This window comes from Erpetoichthys calabaricus, chromosome 1 (genome assembly GCF_900747795.2).
Source record: "Erpetoichthys calabaricus chromosome 1, fErpCal1.3, whole genome shotgun sequence".
Taxonomy (NCBI): Eukaryota; Metazoa; Chordata; class Cladistia; order Polypteriformes; family Polypteridae; genus Erpetoichthys; species Erpetoichthys calabaricus.
Genome location: NC_041394.2, coordinates 189,489,290 through 189,508,910, shown reverse-complemented (window position 1 = coordinate 189,508,910; position 19,621 = coordinate 189,489,290). Strand labels below are relative to the sequence as shown.

General features: G+C 37.6%; 1 protein-coding gene across 2 annotated transcripts in view; it reads left to right on the top strand.

Moving 5' to 3' along the window:
• The window catches only part of hipk2 (homeodomain interacting protein kinase 2), a 378,384-nt gene that overhangs the window by 357,670 nt on the left and 1,093 nt on the right, over positions 1-19,621 (top strand). For both annotated transcript variants that reach the window (XM_028810445.2, XM_028810440.2), the window contains exons 11-15: positions 2,652-2,831; positions 3,841-4,128; positions 6,295-6,542; positions 15,224-15,384; positions 18,520-19,621. The exon at positions 18,520-19,621 is cut by the window's right edge and continues 1,093 nt beyond it. In XM_028810445.2, coding sequence (XP_028666278.1) covers positions 2,652-2,831; positions 3,841-4,128; positions 6,295-6,542; positions 15,224-15,384; positions 18,520-18,978 — 1,336 coding nt within the window. In that variant the 3' untranslated portion in view covers positions 18,979-19,621. The remainder of the gene's footprint in view (positions 1-2,651; positions 2,832-3,840; positions 4,129-6,294; positions 6,543-15,223; positions 15,385-18,519) is intronic.

The window sequence follows — 19,621 nt, the reverse complement described above, 5'->3', positions numbered from 1 at the left end:
GAATTATTTGTCTCCCAACCGTCCAACTTGAGCTGACTCTCTAATGTCCTCATTTCTAATCCTATCCATCCTTGTCACACCCAGAGCAAATCTTAGCATCTTTAACTCTGCCACCTCCAGCTCTGTCTCCTGCTTTCTGGTCAGTGCCACCATCTCCAACCCATATAACATAGCTGGTCTCACTACCGTCCTGTAGACCTTCCCTTTCACTCTTGCTGATATTCATCTGTCACAAATTACTCCTGACACTCTTCTCCACTGATTCCACCCTGCCTGCACTCTCTTTTTCACCTCTTTTCCACAATCACTGTTACTCTGTACTGTTGATTCCAAGTATTTAAAGTCATCTTCACCTTGGTTGTATTAAATGGTACACTAGAGAACACAAATCTTAAGAGAGGGCAAAGCAAAGCCGAGACCAGGAACACAGGACGTCAAGGGCAAAGGAAAAGACAGTTTAAGAGACGCAAAGATGTCTTTTAACAGTTTGGACTAATAAATGGGCAGCCTACTTAAGTCCATCACTCCATAAATACAAAGCCTATTTAATAAAAAGGGCATCCAAAAAAGATTCTTGTAGAAGCAAGAGATGGTGCTGTACTTTACACTCAGAGCTTCACCCATCTTGTGTTTATAATTAATATTCTGCTTGCCTGCTTAACATTAAATTGCCAGCTGCTTGGCTAAAGTACAGGAGCGTATATATGGTTATGGCATGTAGCAAGAGAATTATGCCAACACTGGATTGTCGATTTTTTTAAATTAAATTCATAGTACATAAAAAACTATGCAGTCTTGCTGTAACAATATACCACTTTACAGAGAAAGAAGCATACATATTAACAATTCTGTAAGTGAAATACTTGCCATCATGTGATTCCCTTAAAATCAGTAGTCATGTCAATCTTCACAAATGGTATTCTTTGCTTAATTGCTTCTCTCAAAGTGTGTATAAATGAAATATAACTGTTCAGATCTGTCAGAACCAATTTTAGATTGAAAAGCAAAAATTTCATTTCATATTGATAGTGAGCCCATTCCTTCATTTCAGAGCAATCTTATTTTTCAGCCATTCCCATCCATGTTTGTGCCACTTGCCAAACATCTCGGCTTTCTCAGAAACCTTTCTGTGGGATGTTTATAGGAGGTTTTATTGCTTTATGTTTGTTCTGCAACATTTTAGATCATCAACGTGCTCATTGACTTTCTGAGGAAGAGACCATGTCTTTATCCCAGGTTTGTGTACACGTTGGTACTACAGAGGCCTGCAGATGGGAGCAAGATGGGTGTTTTTATTGAAATAAACTGATTATCTCTTGTTTTTTAAGCTGCTACATTACATACATGTGTGTTGCCTGTTGTCATGTGATACACAACTCCACCCTTAAAATAGTTTTGTAAAAATATGAAAACATCATCAATTGAATTCAAATTCAGATTAAGAACCCTCTTTCATACTACATTATACTTATGTCATTCTGTTGCAAGCAAGGTCCTTTTTATTTTAGTGTTACTATATTTGTACTCTACAATGCATTTCTAATACCTTTTTCACTGATTGCAAGCTTTACAAAACCCTTAGTAACAAAGCAGAATGTAAACATTAATTTTGTATTAATTAATGTTTAATTTTTAATTTATTGACTTTTAATTAATTTGACTATTTCCTCAAACAATGGCATGTGCTAATTTTTCAGACAACTGCAGATTTGTGGTGGAAATGTATTTTAAAGGTTAAATAAGCTATGTATTGACTACATTACTTGCTTTGCTACAGTATGCTGTTAGAAATGTCCACAAAACACATTCAAAGAAATAATAACATTAGCTTGTTTCATTGAGTCATTAGCTAGAAATTCACATTTCTGATGAAAAATATTCATTCTTTTTCTAAAGTGACCTCCCAGTCAATGGTCATAAAAGAAACTGAGATTTATTCTAGCAGCAATACGTACAGAACCGGGATGAGCCCTTGATAGAATTACAGTCATTTGCCCTGTAAATTCATTCTCGGTTACTCACTGTTGGGGACATTTAGAGTATCCAGAAGACCGGACAGCTTGTCCATGGGCTGGGAAATTAAACTTTAATTCAAGGGGAAACCCAATCAAAAATGAGCAGAACATTCAGGCCTGCACTGACAGAAAATTCAGAAGAAATAACCTACTCTTAAAAATCTGTGATAGAAATTTGAAGTGTTCATTAATTTGTCCATTCATTTATTTTCCAAGCCCTCTTAATTCAAAGTTTAGGGTTGTCAAGGTCAGAGTCTATCCAAAGAGCAACTAATACCAAATGTGATCCAAGTCCAGATGGAGCACTAGCCTTTCACGCAGCACACTGACACACACTAACATGATGACAATTTAGAGTCATCAGTCAACTTAAATTATTCATTTTTCTAAAGTAAGTGAAAACTGGAGTACCTAGAGATACATAGACTCAGTGAGAACATAGCAACTTAATTTGCTCAATTTGACTTATTTTGTATGAACATTTCTTTTGCAAATAATTTAATTAGGGCTGTAATTTGAACATTGGCTTTGCGGTATGCCAATGCCATAAAGATTTGTTCAAGTTTTATTTGAAAAAGCATTTATTCCAGTTGTGAATTGCCTGCTTAAAAATATATTCTGTCTTGTGTCTTTCAGAAATTCCCATGCACACAACAGCCACTATAACCCGATCATGCAGCAGCCCACGTTGTTAGCAGGTCATGTGACGCTACCTTCCTCTCAGCCTTTGAATGTGGGTGTTGCCCATGTGATGAGGCAGCAGCCAGCTAGCAGCACCTCTTCCAAAAAGAACAAGCAGCACCATATGTCTGCCAGGTGAGCACACTCCAGAATTGAAACTCTGGTCTTATTTATCTATAGCAATGACAGACTCTTCAGATGCAAAGTGATATTCTGTTTATGGGTTTAAGAAAATCCTCTTTAAATATGAATCCTCTGTATTTGTGATCAGGATACGTTTTCCTTGTAATTTTAACCATGTGGAAATTGCTTGCATGTAGTTCACACTGCTTTAATTCTTATTTAAGTGCAGATATGAACCCGAAATGGCAGGTAATACTTGAACTTAAATAATCAGTAATCAGTATTAACTGTGAGTTGAGCAGCAACATTGATTGTGAAATAAAATTTTTGTAATATTTCTTCCATGTTGATTAAGAGTGTATACTTGTAAAATTGAGAAAATGATTGAATAACTGCATATACTGTATATATATATATATATATATATATATATATATATATATATATATATATATATATATATATATACATACATATATATATGCATATATTTTTAGATAATCAGAACAGATCCCCAGTGCACCATCAGCATTAACTAATATATGGTTACAGATAATTGATGATGAAATGGACGAAAATTATGGTTTTCCTATTTACTAAGACATTTGCATATTTCCACTTAACTCCAGACTCAATTTTCACTTTAAGAAAGCTGATACAGATCTTTCTGAGATAGAGATTTATAATAGAGAGGTATATCTTTGTGCTAAAAATTTGCTCTTAAAAAAGGGTATTACACACTTTGAACATGTTCTGTTTATTTAAACACAATATTTCCTACTTATATTGGAGAGAGAGAATGGGAAACAATCAGTTTTTATCACCTAAGATTAAGCGCTCAGGAAGCAAATTATGCACTTTATTTACTGGGATCCTTTGCGTACAATGAAGGACAAACTTCTGAAATCTTCTGTACTGGTAAACTCATTTTCGCGGTTTATACACAAAAGCCAAAGTGAAGGTCTGCAAGTTTTATGGGCTATTTGGTGCCATCATTTTCTCTTTCTCATTATCATTTCAGAAACATGTCTGCCTATGAAGTATCCTCTTCCCAGGCAGTAAGCTCCCCACAGAGATCAAAGCGTGTAAAGGAGAACACTCCACCTCGCTGCACTGTGGTTCAGAGCAGCACCTCTACTTGCACCACATCTCTGGCATGCACCTGGGGGGAGGCCACTTCCAGCACCACACGAGAGCCCCACCAGCGGCAAACAATCGTCATACCGGACACCCCTAGTCCAGCTGTCAGCGTCATAACCATCAGCAGTGATACAGACGAGGAAGAGGAGCAGAAGCAGACCCTCACCAGGTTGGTATACAGCGTTCAATTATGATCTTCTTGCTGGCTGTAAATTTTAACATTTTTATTTTAAGGAGAGTTTTAAGGTACAACACTCAGTATTGGACACATTGTTAAAATGCAAAGAAACTGTCAAGATGACACTCTAAAACGTATTTGTGTGCTTGATGCATAACGGTACTAAATTGATTATTTAAATGAAAAACAGCACAAGGTCAGACATGCAGTAATTCCAGAGCCTGGCCAGAAATTACTTTTATAATGGAGTTTAAAGCCATTTTACAGCCAGGAAGACCTTGAGTCTTGAGACACAAGGAAATATCAGGTGAAAGTACAACTGACAGAAGGTTCTGCTCAAGCTTTGTAATGCACTGGTAAGGCCTTATCTGGAGTACTGTGTGCAGTTGTGGTCTCCAGGCTACAAAAAGGGAGTAGCAGCGCTAGAAAAGGTCCAGAGAAGAGTGACTAGGCTGATTCCAGGGCTACAGGGGATGAATTATGAGGAAAGAGTAAAAGAGCTGAGCCTATACAGTTTAAGCAAAAGAAGATTAAGAGGTGACATGATTGAAGTATTTACAGTTATGAAGGGAATTGGTACAGTGACTGTTATTTTAAAATGAGTTCATCAAAAACACAGGGACACAGTTGGAAAGTCGTTAAGGGTAAATTTTGCACGAACTTTAGGAAGTTTTTCTTTACACAGAGAACTATAGACACTTGGAATAAGCTACCAGGTAGTGTGGTAGACAGTAAGACTTTATAGACTTTCAAAACTGGAATTGATGTTTTAGAAGAATTTGTTGGGCTGAACGGTGTGTTGTCATCTGGATTGTTCTAATATTCTAATGTAAGAGAGAGAAGAAGAGAAAGAGATAGAAATGGTTTTTGACATCCCCCTTCTTGAGTTTTTGACTCATTATAATTTATACAAATAAGTTCTAGAGAGTAATCTATTCCACTACATAGACATGTACTTGAATTTTGTTTAGGATGTCCCAGATAGGCAGTGTAGGTTTTTTATACATGATTTGCTTTGCTACTTTATTTTATTTGTGTGTTCATTCCTTGATTGTTATTTTATTTAATGAAATGCAATTCTTGGCACTTTTATTGCCTCTCTTGTGTTTTTCATGGATGTGAAGGGTTGTCTCAGATCCCTGTTCCTTTCACTATATACTGTAGTATGCACCAGGGGGCACTTTTGCAATGTGATAGAAACTCAAGAATAAAGCCAAGGAAACCAAAAAAATTCAATATTAATATAGAAAAAGCACAGAGTTGGAATAACAAACATACAGAGTAACCAGAAAGAAACAAACGGTGCCTTTTTGCACCTTCTTAAACAGCTTGTTCAACCAGTCTACAAGGTGGAGTGGCTGTCCCATTTTCTTACAACAGTACTGCCTTATTTCTCATCCAGTTCTTTTCTGTTTACTTTGGTGTTTTCTTCTCCCACCAGTTGAGGGTTTTCCTCAACATAGATCTCAACTCTGCATTTACAGGGGGTCTAAACAAATGTGGGTCGTTAATGATCATGCTTAGGAATACTTTAACATATTATTAACAGTGAGACATACAAAAAATAGGTGTCTTTAATGGAATAGTTATTACTTTTTTTATTTCTTTCTATACTGTTCAACTTCTGTTCAATTCAGACTCCATGTGAAGTTTGCATATCTCACTGTGTTTGCATATGGTTTCCTGGGCTCTCTTGTTCTTTTCCACATCCAAAAGGCATGCAGATTAGGGTAACTGTAGCTCTTTAGCTGGATTGTTATCAAAAAGTTTAGATAAGTGCATGAAAACATGCAACCCACCCAGATTTGATTACCGTCTTCCAGTAATTAGGATTGGCTCTATCTTTCCAGATCCAGTATTGGACTAAGAATTGTCAGAAAAGCATGTTTTATTGTTTCATAAATGACAAAAGATCTAAGACTTTATTATTATTTGCAGTTTCCAAGCTGTATATCAGAAAATTACAAGTTATACTCTAATTATTTCATCAGACACTGTCATGTTATTCTACTTGTTTTTCAGTAGAGATGGTGGATGAGTTAGGCAGAATGAGATAACACATAAACAATAGGAGACTTAAATTATTGTTTGTTGTATTTTTACAGAAGTCCAGAACTTCATCGCTAATTGTTGTTCTGTTTTTTTTTTCATTCTCAGCAAAACATCAAAGCAGAGGAAGAACGTTATTAGCTGTGTCACAGTCCATGACTCCCCAGACTCTGATTCCTCAAGTAATAATAGTCCCTATGCTGTGGAGCACCGTTTGGGCCTTACTAATGGAAATACATATGACTCAAAGGCAACACTTGATACTCACTGCAATGGCAACCCTCGCACAATTATTATACCACCTCTTAAAACGCAGTCTAGTGAAGCTTTAACAGAGTGTGACAGGCTAGTATCAGGTAAGTATTGGCTCACTTATTTAGATGGCTAAAGTAACATTTGCAACACTCTCACTTGTTCACTAAAGGCAGATTTTTACATTAAAGTTTAAGTTTGTATTATTAATAATAGTAATAATAATGCATTTTATTTATAAAACTCCTGCAGAGCTTTAATGTCTTCATAGTATTTTTTTTTGTACAAAAATCTCTTTTTTTAACTCTGGTAAACCACAACTACAATGTTCTGAAGAAAACTGTGATTTGTTGGGTGAAGATACTATTATGTAAGACAGGCTTTATATGTTCTACAAAAAGCGCATAAAGTGAAATGAAGCACACCTAAATTAATAATTTCTTAGAAGAAGACTAATAATGCAAAGGTAAGTCAAACAGATAAATTGGAAGGCCAATTGAGTTTAGGGACACCATAGTAAAAATTAACTATTTGCAAAATAGATGTCCCCTCAAAATACAAAACAGTACACATCAGAAACTTACTCAGGAATAAGTACAGTATGTAACACATAGCCAAGCAAATAACCCCTAAATAATTCTCTGATCAAATTCTTATCATTGTTCTCTCTAACTCGGTGGAAGTGCATGGATTTCTTTTTTTACCCGAAATCACCACTACGTCTTCCCCCTCAGATATAAACATTCTTTCCTGTTGACGTTCATTCTCCAGAATCAGTAGTTTCCTGTAAAGAGTGATTCTTTTTACCTCAGGATGAGGAAGGCTATTTGAGCTTGTGAGTCATCACTAAGAAGCCCAAGGCGGCCATACTGCAGTACATTCTACGCAGAACACATGCGTAACCATCTCCTACTTCTAAAACACTGACACGGCTCGCTGCAGCCGCTAGCGTATAAACCAAAGCATATTATCACAGCTCTCTGTCTAAGTGCATCACACTGTTACGGTTCAATTCTTTTCATTTTTATTTTCGACTGCCAACTCAGAGAGAACCTATCGCAGTTATACAGGATAAGTGCAGCCTAAATAGAACACTACTTAACATTCATTAAATACACAAAACTATAGTCAACATGATTTCTTTCAATCTGTCGGAGCAAGACCCTTAACCTGCAATTACTTCATCCTGGCTATGACATTAATCTGCATTCAGCACCGTAAGCAGGTCCTCCAATTTCCAGGGAAAATTTGGGGGTTGGTGGCAGGACTGGCACTCCATCCACCATAAAAAAACCTCAGTGTTCCAGTGTGGTGCTGAGGTGTCACCCGCTGGTCCCAATCCAGGTGGTTTGTCGTGTGGTGGGTCCGGCAAGGCTCTATCAGCACATGCTCTCTACCTATCTGGGGTGGACAAATAAGGAACAAAGACAATAAGCTTTCCTTTTATTCTGATTAGGCCTTTGATATTATTTTTCTATTTTTCTGCATGGTAGAGGACTAGTACCTTGATACTAGTAGAAAGGCTTATTGTCAAAAGCAAAGCATGGGTCATATCCAAAATATTACATGCACAAATTATATTAAGAGTTTACTATGATCTTACTACCTGCGTTAAGTAAGCCTGGACTGAGTTAGCAATACACAAACAATACAGGTACAGTATCACAGTGATATAAACATCTGATTTCCAAGCGGAAAACTCACAAATAAAAGGATGCATTTGCCAATAGCTTTAGGCAAGCAAAATGGGCTGAACTGACTAGGAAACAGAACCTGTTAGTCAGTTGTATTCAACGACTGTTTATGCCAAGAGGCATAAAAGAACTAGCAGTAACAACAGATTGGTTGATCAGACAAACACAGTTCATCTTTGCTTTGCTGAATGAGTAACCTAATAGACATAAAACAAGTAATTACTTGGGCACCCACCATTTAGATGCACCTGCAGTGTCAAAGTGGCAAAACAGGTATGGATTATCTTCAGTAAATATGTAGACATCTTCCCATCAACCTGTTAGAAATGACACAACAAAACAAAAGAAGTTCAGGCAGACAAAAAATAACAACAAAATGTACTTGGACTTTTTTTTTCTGGTAATCCAGAACACCAGTTCACTCCTTTATTTAAACTAAAAAAAATCCTTTTCTAATTAAATAAAACAAAATGGTCTATTTAATGACAGTTTTCCTTTTTCTACCAAAAAAATTATTTTCTTTTTTTTGTAATTTTCATTTTTAAGGTATTTTCCTAAGTAGGAGCACCTCCTTCTGCTTTTCCAAAGTGCCAGTTACAACACTGGAAAGAAAAAATGTCTGCACATGTGCTAAAATGACTTTCAAGACCGTGCGGTTGATGTAAAATAAAATTATGTGGGTACAAAGACACAGGAAACAGGAAGTTAATGGGAAAAAAAGATAAAAGTGAAACAGGAAAAGAAAAGCCACCAGATCTGGTGCACATACTGTAACATGAGCAAGCACCCAAACCCACCAAAAATCTGACACTGTTAGAAAAAAAAAAAACATTCTGGGGCCCAGAAATCCTGGAGGCAATCTAAAAACAGGTGTAGTACGTTTTTGTTTTTTCACTTCAAGACAATAACTGCACCCATTAGGCCAAGCATTTTTCTCTTAAATGAATCAAGCACCTGAAGAGTGTCTTTTTAGTTTACTGTGAACACCCACTATTTCCATTGTCTTTTATAGCCAGTATGCATATCAAAACGATAATGATTTTAACACATAAATGCTAATCCCTTTTTTAATTGAGGTGAAAATAAACATAATTAATGTTTACAGAGTGGCATGTTGGTGATTAACTTTTATTAAAATTTCAGAATGAAAAACTAGAAATGTTGCTTTTGTAAACTACAAAGCAAACACTACTGAAGATTTATTTGTATGTATTACACAATGCAAGTGAATTAATTAAGCTCCTAAGCTAAATTAAGGCTACAGCAATACAACTGTGTTTTCATTTAAAAACTGTGTTTTTAAACTAAAGATATCTCCCTGCACACTAATATTTTCACATCATTTACAAAAGTATCTCCATCCACACTGAAATGACTGAAAACACAAATAAGGTTAGTTGTCCACCTACACTGGGCATGTGTACAGCATAGATGTCTTACCCAAAACTGAAGGAATAGTAATGTTGGCCACAGAAGTTTTGCAAAACTGTTACAGTCACTATTTGCCTTTTGTGTAAGTATGCAGCATTCAAACTCTGCAAGACACAATTTAAGTGCATAAAGGTAAGCAGCACAAGTTCCATGAAAAGCAACTCCTCTACGTTCACTATGTTGGAATATGTTTTTTCTTTCATCAAGGGTAACCAATCATGAAGTGAGATGTTGGGGGTTGAAAACATTGGGGTAGTATGAATAGAAGACTAAGGTCTGTGTTTTTTAAATGAAAATGTAGTAGTATAGAGTAGTTTACCAGCAGGAATTAGTTTATGAAGAAAAAAAACATTCAAAATAATGCATTCCTTTAATACAAATGCTGTAGAGAATCCAAATGACCGCCTCTCAGTTGCTGATTTGTGCAAAGTACTCTTTTTCTATAACCTGTCTGTTTTTTTATATTTAGGCATTAAAACAAAGCACACAAAGAGAAGTGAAATATTTTTCAAGTCAAAAATGAAATCAGGCAGGTGACAACATTAACCTTTCTTAGTTTGTCTCTTTATTCACCTCTGCATAGCAATAATTGAGATAAAATCTATGTAAGTTTAAGACACTCCACAACTAGACTTAAAGAATCAGACAATCATCCACTTACTCTTATTTAAGCCGATTGTTGTTCCCTTTTCAAATATAAATATTTCAGGGGGCTTCATATTAAAAAGGAAATTATTTTTTACAGATGCCACACCTACCTGCTTGCATGGTTCCATATTTGGACTACTAAATACTGTACTACTAAATTAATGTCCATTAGTGTTCAGTGTTTTTAATACTAGAGATCCCATTGATTATAATTGTGAGCATCAAAGGAAATGTATATAACATGTTACACTTGCTATTGCTTAAAAGCTTGACATTATTTTTAGTTTTTGGTATAACAGGTACTGCAAGCTGATTCTGCAGTAGATAAACTTAGGTGGCTAATCAGAGACAGTAATTCCAAAGGTGTATTTGCTGAGCTTCATGTTAAATTACTTACTTGTTTGATTCATTTTTATATGCACTATATGTAATGATTTTGAGCCATCATAGTGAAATATGCCAGTTTTTCACTGTGGCTTGACTGCACTGGATCACATTCACTCTGCAACTCATGCTTTTCAAGTGGCTTTTGAGCAGCAGGCAGTCTGCATAAAACAGGGGAAGGAGAAAGAATTAGCTGCTCCTCTGTATGGCACTTATCAGAATGGCCCACCTTTAAGTGCCATTTGAAGAACGCTTTTATGGTAAAGGTCATGGAGCTTGATTCATTGAAGTAATACTTGAAACCACACTACAGTTATTATAGATTCAAACAAACAGAGTGGAAACAGGTCACAAAGTAGGCAAAGAGTTTTTAAAAAGGCACAAAGGCACTGAACCAGGTATATTTAATTTGGGTGTACAAGAGTTTCATCTACTTTCACTGGAAAGTATGGCAATCTCCTATTCAGACTGCAAAATGAACTCACAGTAGTCATTACGTGTTTTGTAGATTCCCTCACTAATGGTGCTGTTTAAAGCTTTTGGACATTTTTAGGTCAAATCAGCTGAAAAAGGGGACATTAACCAGTAAATCTGACCCCTGATTCATTGGTGCTCTTTTCACTCTTTCTTTTCACTAAAGTGAGTCAGTTATTTCCTAACCTGCTTAGTCCTGAACAGGGCCGTGGGGGTCTGCTGGAGCCTATCCCAGCTAGCATAGGGGACAAGGCAGGAACACACCCTGGACTGGGCATCAGTCTTTCACAGGGCAAACACATACATCAACCCCATCCACACATTAAGGCCAATTTAGGATCGCCAATCCACCTAACCTGCATGTTTTTGGACTGTGTGAGGAAATTGCAGCACCCAGAAGAAACCCACACAAATACACAGAGAGAATGCAAACTCCACACAGTTAAGACCTGGGAAGTCAACCCTGGTCTCCTACTGCAAGGCAGCAGCGTTAATACTGCACCAAAGTGCCGCCCATACTCTAAAGTATTGTGGCCTGCAGGGGGCACACAGCTCCCCAAACCCAACACAAACAGATGCAGGACACAAGTTAAACACATGTTTTTTTTTAATTTATTTTTTCGTGGGAACCGCTTTCCCTTTCATTTCCCACCTGCTCAGCACAGTTCACAAGCACAATAAACACAATGAAACAGCACTTTGCCTTTGTCTTCTCTGTTCTTCTCTCTGTTTCTCTCCTTCTGCTTCCACTCCCAGCAAGTTTTGCCTGCTTTCTTCCCAACTTTGGCTCCTCGAATGGAGAAAGGCAGCTCCTTCTATAGGGCACCTGGAAGTGCTCCAGGTGTCCCGTAATCTCCTTCTGTCTGCACTTCCAGATGTGGTGGAAGTGCTGCAATAAAGAGCTCAGCAGTTCCTGCAGTGCCCCCTGGTGGCACCCACGAATCTCAACAGCACTCCAACTCCCAAGTTGCCTTGTGGGAGTCTGAGGCACTGCTGTAACCCATGGGGGCTGCCATCTAGCGCTCCTGGGGATGATAATGCCCTGTGCATGTTCTGTGTCCCAGTCCTTCCATTACATAGGCATCCTGGTCAGGTAAGGGCCCTGGCCATCCGCCACAGTATATTTCATAAAAATGTTTTAACATTAGCATGTTGTAGATTAGGGCGGCACGGTGGCGCAGTGGGTAGCGCTGCTGCCTCGCAGTTGGGAAACCTGGGGACCTGGGTTCGCCTCCCGGGTCCTCCCTGCGTGGAGTTTGCATGTTCTCCCCGTGTCTGCGTGGGTTTCCTCCGGGCGCTCTGGTTTCCTCCCACAGTCCAAAGACATGCAGGTTAGGTGGATTGGCGATTCTAAATTGGCCCTGGTGTGTGCTTGGTGTGTGGGTGTGTTTGTGTGTGTCCTGCGGTGGGTTGGCACCCTGCCCAGGATTGGTTCCCTGCCTTGTGCCCTGTGTTGGCTGGGATTGGCTCCAGCAGACCCCCGTGACCCTGTGTTTGGATTCAGCGGGTTGAATAATGGATGGCTGGATGTTGTAGATTACAGTGATCCCTCGCTATATCGTGCTTCGCCTTTCGCGGCTTCACTCCATCATGGATTTTATATGTAAGCATATTTAAATAGTGTATATATCGTGGATTTTTCACTGCTTCGCGGGTTTCTGCGGACAATGGGTCTTTTAATTTCTGGTATATGCTTCCTCAGTTGGTTTGCCCAATTGATTTCATACAAGGGACGCTATTGGCAGATGGCTGAGAAGCTACCCAACTTACTTTCTCTCTCTCTCTCTCTCTTGCGCTGACGTAGGGGGGTGTGAGCAGGAGGGCTGTTCGCACACCTAGACAATAGAGACGTTGCTACCTTCTGTGTGCAGCTGCTTCCTGAAGGACATGCTGCACGGTGCTTCACATACTTAAAAGCTCAAAGGGCACGTATTGATTTTTGACTTTGTTTTTCATTGTCTCTCTCTCTCTTCCTGCTCCTGATGGAGGGGGTGTGAGCTGCCGCCTTCAACAGCTTTGTACCGGCGGTGCTTCGCATACTTAAAAGCCAAACAGTCCTATTGATTTTTTTTTTGACTGCTTGCTTTGTTCTCTCTCTCTCTCCTGACGCGAACTCCTTTGAAAAGGAAGATATGTTTGCATTCTTTTAATTGTGAGACTGAACTGTCATCTCTGTCTTGTCATGGAGCACAGTTTAAACTTTTGAAAAAGAGACAAATGTTTGTTTGCAGTGTTTGAATAACGTTCCTGTTTCTCTACAACCTCCTGTGTTTCTGCGCAAATCTGTGACCCAAGCATGACAATATAAAAATAACCATATAAACATATGGTTTCTACTTCGCGGATTTTCTTATTTCGCGGGTGGCTCTGGAACGCAACCCCCGCGATGGAGGAGGGATTACTGTAATTGTAATAAAATGGTATCTTTATGAAGATGTTTTAAAAGTAGGCCGACTTTATCTTTTTCGATTACTGTAAATGATCATAAAGTAGCCTAATACTGTTTATTCTTTCTGTTCTTGTCTTTAAACATTACCTCTGGTGAGATCTTTATTATGGTACACCATCATTTTAAGAGTAAATGGACACAGTGGAGACCAGCACTTCCCAATTTAGTCATATTGTATTGTACAAGACTAGGAGAAAAACCTTTGACCCAATGAATATCTGTGTTTCTGAGCATTTGTCACATTGTCATGATCCCAACAGTCCTCCCATTCAGGAATGTGTGAAAATGCACCAGTGAAAATTACAGAGAGCTATAGTCTTGATCCCATTTATTGAAATGCAATCACAGACTGTCACACAGTCTGTAGAAATGACAAAGCAGGACAAAGAGAACAAAGTACCAGGCCTAGGTGTTAGAGCAGGCCATTGTGGAGAAAGGTAGCAAAATATACATGATCATCCAGGTAAGATGCACAAAATAGGCCTTCCATATTACATGTATCTCAAGTTTAAACAAATAAAGAGGTAATAATAATAAAAGGCTTTATTATTGTAACATTTCATTCTTTATAACAAAAGTCGTTCTTCCTCTTCTTTATTATATTTACTTCCATCATGAAGTTTAAAAATTTCTTCGAAAAATAAAAGTACACAGACACACTCATCATAAAGCTAAAACTGAGAAGCAACTGTTGCTTTTCATGACAACTACACAAGTAAGTTTATGTATAAGATGTGTGCTCCTACCACTTAACAGTACCAGCAGGATAATGAAATCATCCTGCAAAGTTGGCCAGCCAGCTACAAAAAATGGTAAATGCAGAATAACATAAAATATATAAACATTAAAGTGGTGTTCTACAATATTTAAGGAATCAGCTTAGGGTTAATGTTGCTTTCAGAAACAACGGTAGATCATCTCTTTTTCAGAGTTGTGTGATTGGAGTTGATAGCAAGTGTTAACCAGCCTTTATTTTTCATATCCTCTCTCACGAGGCGATGTTTTGCTCCAATGTTTAGTTTTGAGGGATGGCCTGTTCTAGGAATAGTCTGGGTGCTGTAATGAAACTTCAACTTTTTGATGATGGATCCAACAGTACTTTATGGGCCATTCAAACTCTTTAAGATTTTTTTTGTAGCCATTTCCTGCCTTTTGTATTTCAATGTTATATCCAGAGATATAAAGGACTCACAAGTAGTGTCTACTTATGTTTAATTATGATGGCCAAATTGCTATCACCTTTGTGTCGTTGTGAATTATTTGTAATTTGTGTAAACCTGGAGCTTCCAAAGCACAGAGGCTTAAATACTTACACAAATGCTTACTTACACAAATACTTACACAATTTTTTTTTCTTCAGTTAAAAATCTACTAAAAATGGTTTATTTTAAGTTTGGGAATTGATTATTAAAGTGTAAGAGTACACATTAAAATGCTGCATGGATAAACCATGTGTACACATCTTTTGTCATGCAGAAACCTAAGGTGAACTTCAAGGGGATTGAATACTTTTGCACACCACTGTATATCTAATTGCATCTAATCTATAAAACAGCTTTTTTGAAGTGTTTTTTGTTTATAATATTTACCTAGATTGCACATTTTATGACTCTTTACTTCATCCTTTAACATTTCTCCTGTAAAATGTCACATTTAACTAAAAGCATTTTAAAATGTGTTTTGTTTTCTTCCTTTTTTCCTACAGACACAGTCAGTCACCACTCATCCATGTACAAATCCAAAAACTCCAACCCAGCTGTCTCAGCCATCAATCACTCATCTGGTAACTCCACTGGAGTTGTATCCTACAGACAGCAGAGGTCGGGGACTCATTCCTTTCAACAGCAGCCACTTAATCTCAGCCAGGTATGGAAGGTAGCAGCCTTGGAAGTATTATTACAAAAGATTAAAAACTTAAGTATTTCATGTGCAACTGGCAGACAGTTGAAATTGGCATTAGTTTTAAAGTAGTATGGCAATAAGATATTATTTTCCTTTGTTGCTTTTCTCAAAGACTCTATTGACCAGTAGACAGCGGGTGTTACTAAATTATCTATCAAACTGGGCACTCCTGCCCATGCTGCAATCCACCTATTTTTAGGTTAGCTACTATTGCAGGGTGGTTTTCAGTTTTACAAACGCTTACAGACACTTAAACCAAAATACTTCAAGCAAATAACAAATAAACAATGGAAATTAAAATGAACACTAGCTGTCAGTACTTTTCAAAAGGGCTTCTCAATATGTGCTTCCAGATATTGAGGACACTCATGGAAATGGTAAGTGAAACTGGAAAACACTTCTTTATAAAAAGGCTTACAGGAATTTGGAAGAAGCGACCTAGTTACAGAATGTAATGGAAGTGAACACCCTAACCTCTGGCTAGATAAGAAATTGTTACAACTCAACTACAATGTATAAGCTAACCAGATAAACGTGATAAACTCTTAAGTAATTTGGATATTTATTAAAACTAGGGCACGCCCCCTGCTCGCTTCACTCGCCAACCCCCCTGCCTGTTCTACACGCCAGCAACTTCACGTCTCTGCCGCTCACTTTGCATAAAGTTTAGTCTTGTGGGGCTTGACATTTTCTCTTGTGGGATTTCACTTTCACCAAACAACAAGTCTTAATTCTCGCTGATACGCCTCTTCATTGGGAAGAAACACTACTTTTCCCTGATGGCAACATGAATTTGACGATCTACAAGTCACCAACTTAAAGTTTAAATCCGAACAATATATTCAATCTCTTTTCACTGTTCTGTAATTTCACCAAGTAATAATTTCCATTTGTTTGCGCTAATGCGATCTTTACTATCATTGTTTTGAGACTTTCGAATTTTCGTACTTCCATTATCTCTAACCTGCTCTGCATGTGTATTGCACCAACGTTTTTGAATTCTTTACAACATTTGAGAGAAATATTTTGTACTTAAATGAAAGAAAGGTAAAAGGAGCAACTAATATTTAGTGCTGATCAACGAATTTCGCCAAAGCGTTATTCGCTTTGAATTTGTTGAGTTTGCATTCGCCCTTGTTGTCGAATTATTTACTGATATTTTAGATGGTTTAGGAGATTTTGTTTTTGTTATTTTTTTTAATACCAGCACCTCATAATGCTTTGCGAGGCCAGTGCGATGTCCTCCAGAGTTGTAACAGCTAACATTGATGGGACTGCCCCCCAGGTATGTAATGCTGATAATTTGCATTACAGACTCTGTGGGACGAGTTATCTGTGCTTGTAGCCAAATGTGAAGGTCGATCTCTGAGTTCCACGTCAACATAAGAGAAGGAGGCACGTGCCCTATGCATGCATAATAATTAGTAACATGGCAGGGCGAGAGTGAAAACAAACCTTGAAGTAGCTTGATGCCTCCTCCCCCCCAAACACAGGAGTGTCTATGAAATAATAATAATAACGAAAGGTTTATTACTATTTACAAGACATTACTATCTTTTTGATTGAATAAAAAGTGCAAAGCATCGACACAGACAGTTTAGAGAGCCTTCAGCTCAACTTCAAGAAATAGGAAAAGCCAGCATGGTTTCAATCGTGACATAGCATTTTGAATTATCTGCCTTTAAAAGACCTACATATACTTTCTAATTTTTGACTACGATTTCAGCATTTCCACTTTATTTTGATAAAATATATGATTGCATGTCTCTGACTGAGCTCTTTCTTCTTTGATCTCCCAGAGATACAGTGGTTGGCACCGCTGCCACACAGCTCAGGACATCTTTTTGGCCACAATAATTTGTCCAGTATGGTTGGCAGATGTTTTCCTAGCCCTCAGGGACACTTTAAAGATTATTGTACCATTAAATTCCAGTCAAATCTGGTTCAGTTAATTATTCTCCATTGACTTTAATGGAGCTCACCAAGCTCAGCGTATATCGCAAACATTTCTGTGAATTTGGGGAAGTCATGGTGAAACAAACCCAGCAATATTTGCTCATCACTACTAATAATCATGGAGATTGCCATACTGCAATAAAAATGATGTCAGTCAGGCACAGTTAATGTTTGTTGTAGGTTAAAATAAATGCATTTGTATAATACTTCACTTTTTATTTTTAATTACTGTTTAGAGAATTATAAAAAAAATAAGAATCTTATATTTAATACTATAAAACACAACTGATAAAAATAAAAAATATTATAGTTTTTCAAGTTAAAGGTGAAAGACTTTATCCTCGTGGTACTGATGTAACAGTTATGCTACCAGTCAAAAGACTGGACAAAGAGAATTAGAAGAGCAATATACACCAGTACCCTTTTAATTTCTTTTATAAATTGTTAGCATCTCCTCAAGTCCTACTGGCAACGCCTTAAGGAACTAAAGCACAAATTAACAAAAACATTGTAGTCAAGCCTTAAATTAACTGAGAACCCGGTATTCAGCTGATAATAATAGAACTGGTGGATTGCTTGTTGGCAAGTATCTGAGTATTTTTTATCCACAAAGAAGTTCGCGGAAATGTGGCCAACATACTGAAAGCAAAATTATATAGCATCATTGCAATCTTTTTCAGCCTAACCTTAACCTATGATATCCCACAAGTATCAGGATCCTGGAAATAATTATAGATGAAATTAATGAACTGCTGGGAAGGAAACAGAATCAAGTTTGAAGAATATTAACATGGCAGATCCAAGGTTTTAATGTTTCTGACTACCTGCCAGATTACACACACCACCTATTTCAAACTATTGTTTTTGACTAACTTGCAGCCTTTTCTGATGTATGACTTGATTAACATAGCCCAGAAAGAAGTCAGAGCTATAGTCATGAACCTCAAAAACAGAAATTCGGCATATTTTGCACAGTATACAATCCAAATGTTTTGATGTTAACCTTTAGACTTGCTGTTCCAATTGTGACAATTTTTATAGGGCTTTTTTGAGTGCTGTTCCTGTTTTGTCCAGCAGATGGAGATGTTCTCTTTCAAGTGTGTTATTGTTCATATATTCTTCTCTTCTTTCTGTGGTTTTCAGGCCCAGCAACATGTTACAACGGACAGAAATGGAGGTCACCGCAGACAGCAGGCTTACATCACCCCAACAATAGCACAGGCACCTTACTCTTTCCCACATAACAGCCCATCGCACTCAGCTGTTCATCCTCATTTGGCAACTGCCCATTTGTCCGGGCAGCCACACCTGTACACCTACACTGCACCAACTGCACTGGGATCTACTGGGACTGTTGCCCACCTGGTGGCTTCACAAGGTTCAGCCCGCCATGCAGTGCAGCATACTGCCTACCCCACTGGAATCGTCCACCAGGTCCCCGTTAGCATGAGTCATCGTGTTCTTCCCTCACCTACCATACACCACAGCCAGTACCAGGCGCAATTCACCCACCAAACATACATTAGCGCCTCACCAGCTTCCACGGTCTACACTGGATACCCACTGAGTCCCACCAAGGTGAACCAGTACCCTTACCTCTAAAAACACTGGAGCAAGACTAAACGCTGCTTTTGGACAAAGTAAAGAAAGAAGAGAGAACTTTTTTTACTAAAGAAATAAATTAACATGCAAGGCATCGGAAAACTGATACTTTAAACTTGAAGATAAACAATATTCCCTCATGACAAGAGTGATGGGAAAAGAAATTAACAATTTTCTTTTTAGAGAAAAAATAAAATTAAAGGGCCAGTGCTCATTGAGATGGTTATAACCCTTGATGGGGAATTTTACACTTTTAAAAAGGTTGCCCTAGCCTGCACCAAACGTTCTTTAAAAGGTAGCATCTTTCTTTCTTTCTTTCTTTCTTTCTTTCTTTCTTTCTTTCTTTCTTTCTTTCGCAGAGAACCTCTAAATAATGCCCATTTATTTGTCAAAAATATCGAAATTGCTCCACAGTTAAAAACAATGGTTTTTGTGGGAAGCAAAAAATGTTATTGCGTGTATAAATTCTGAATAAGTAAGAAATCCTGCTCTCTTCAAGAAATGGATGGATTTTTAAAAGCTTCCATGTTATTACCAATATACTATATACATACAGGCAAACATGTATACTATATATATATATATATATATATATATATATATGTACACACACATATATATATATATATATATAGTGTGTGTG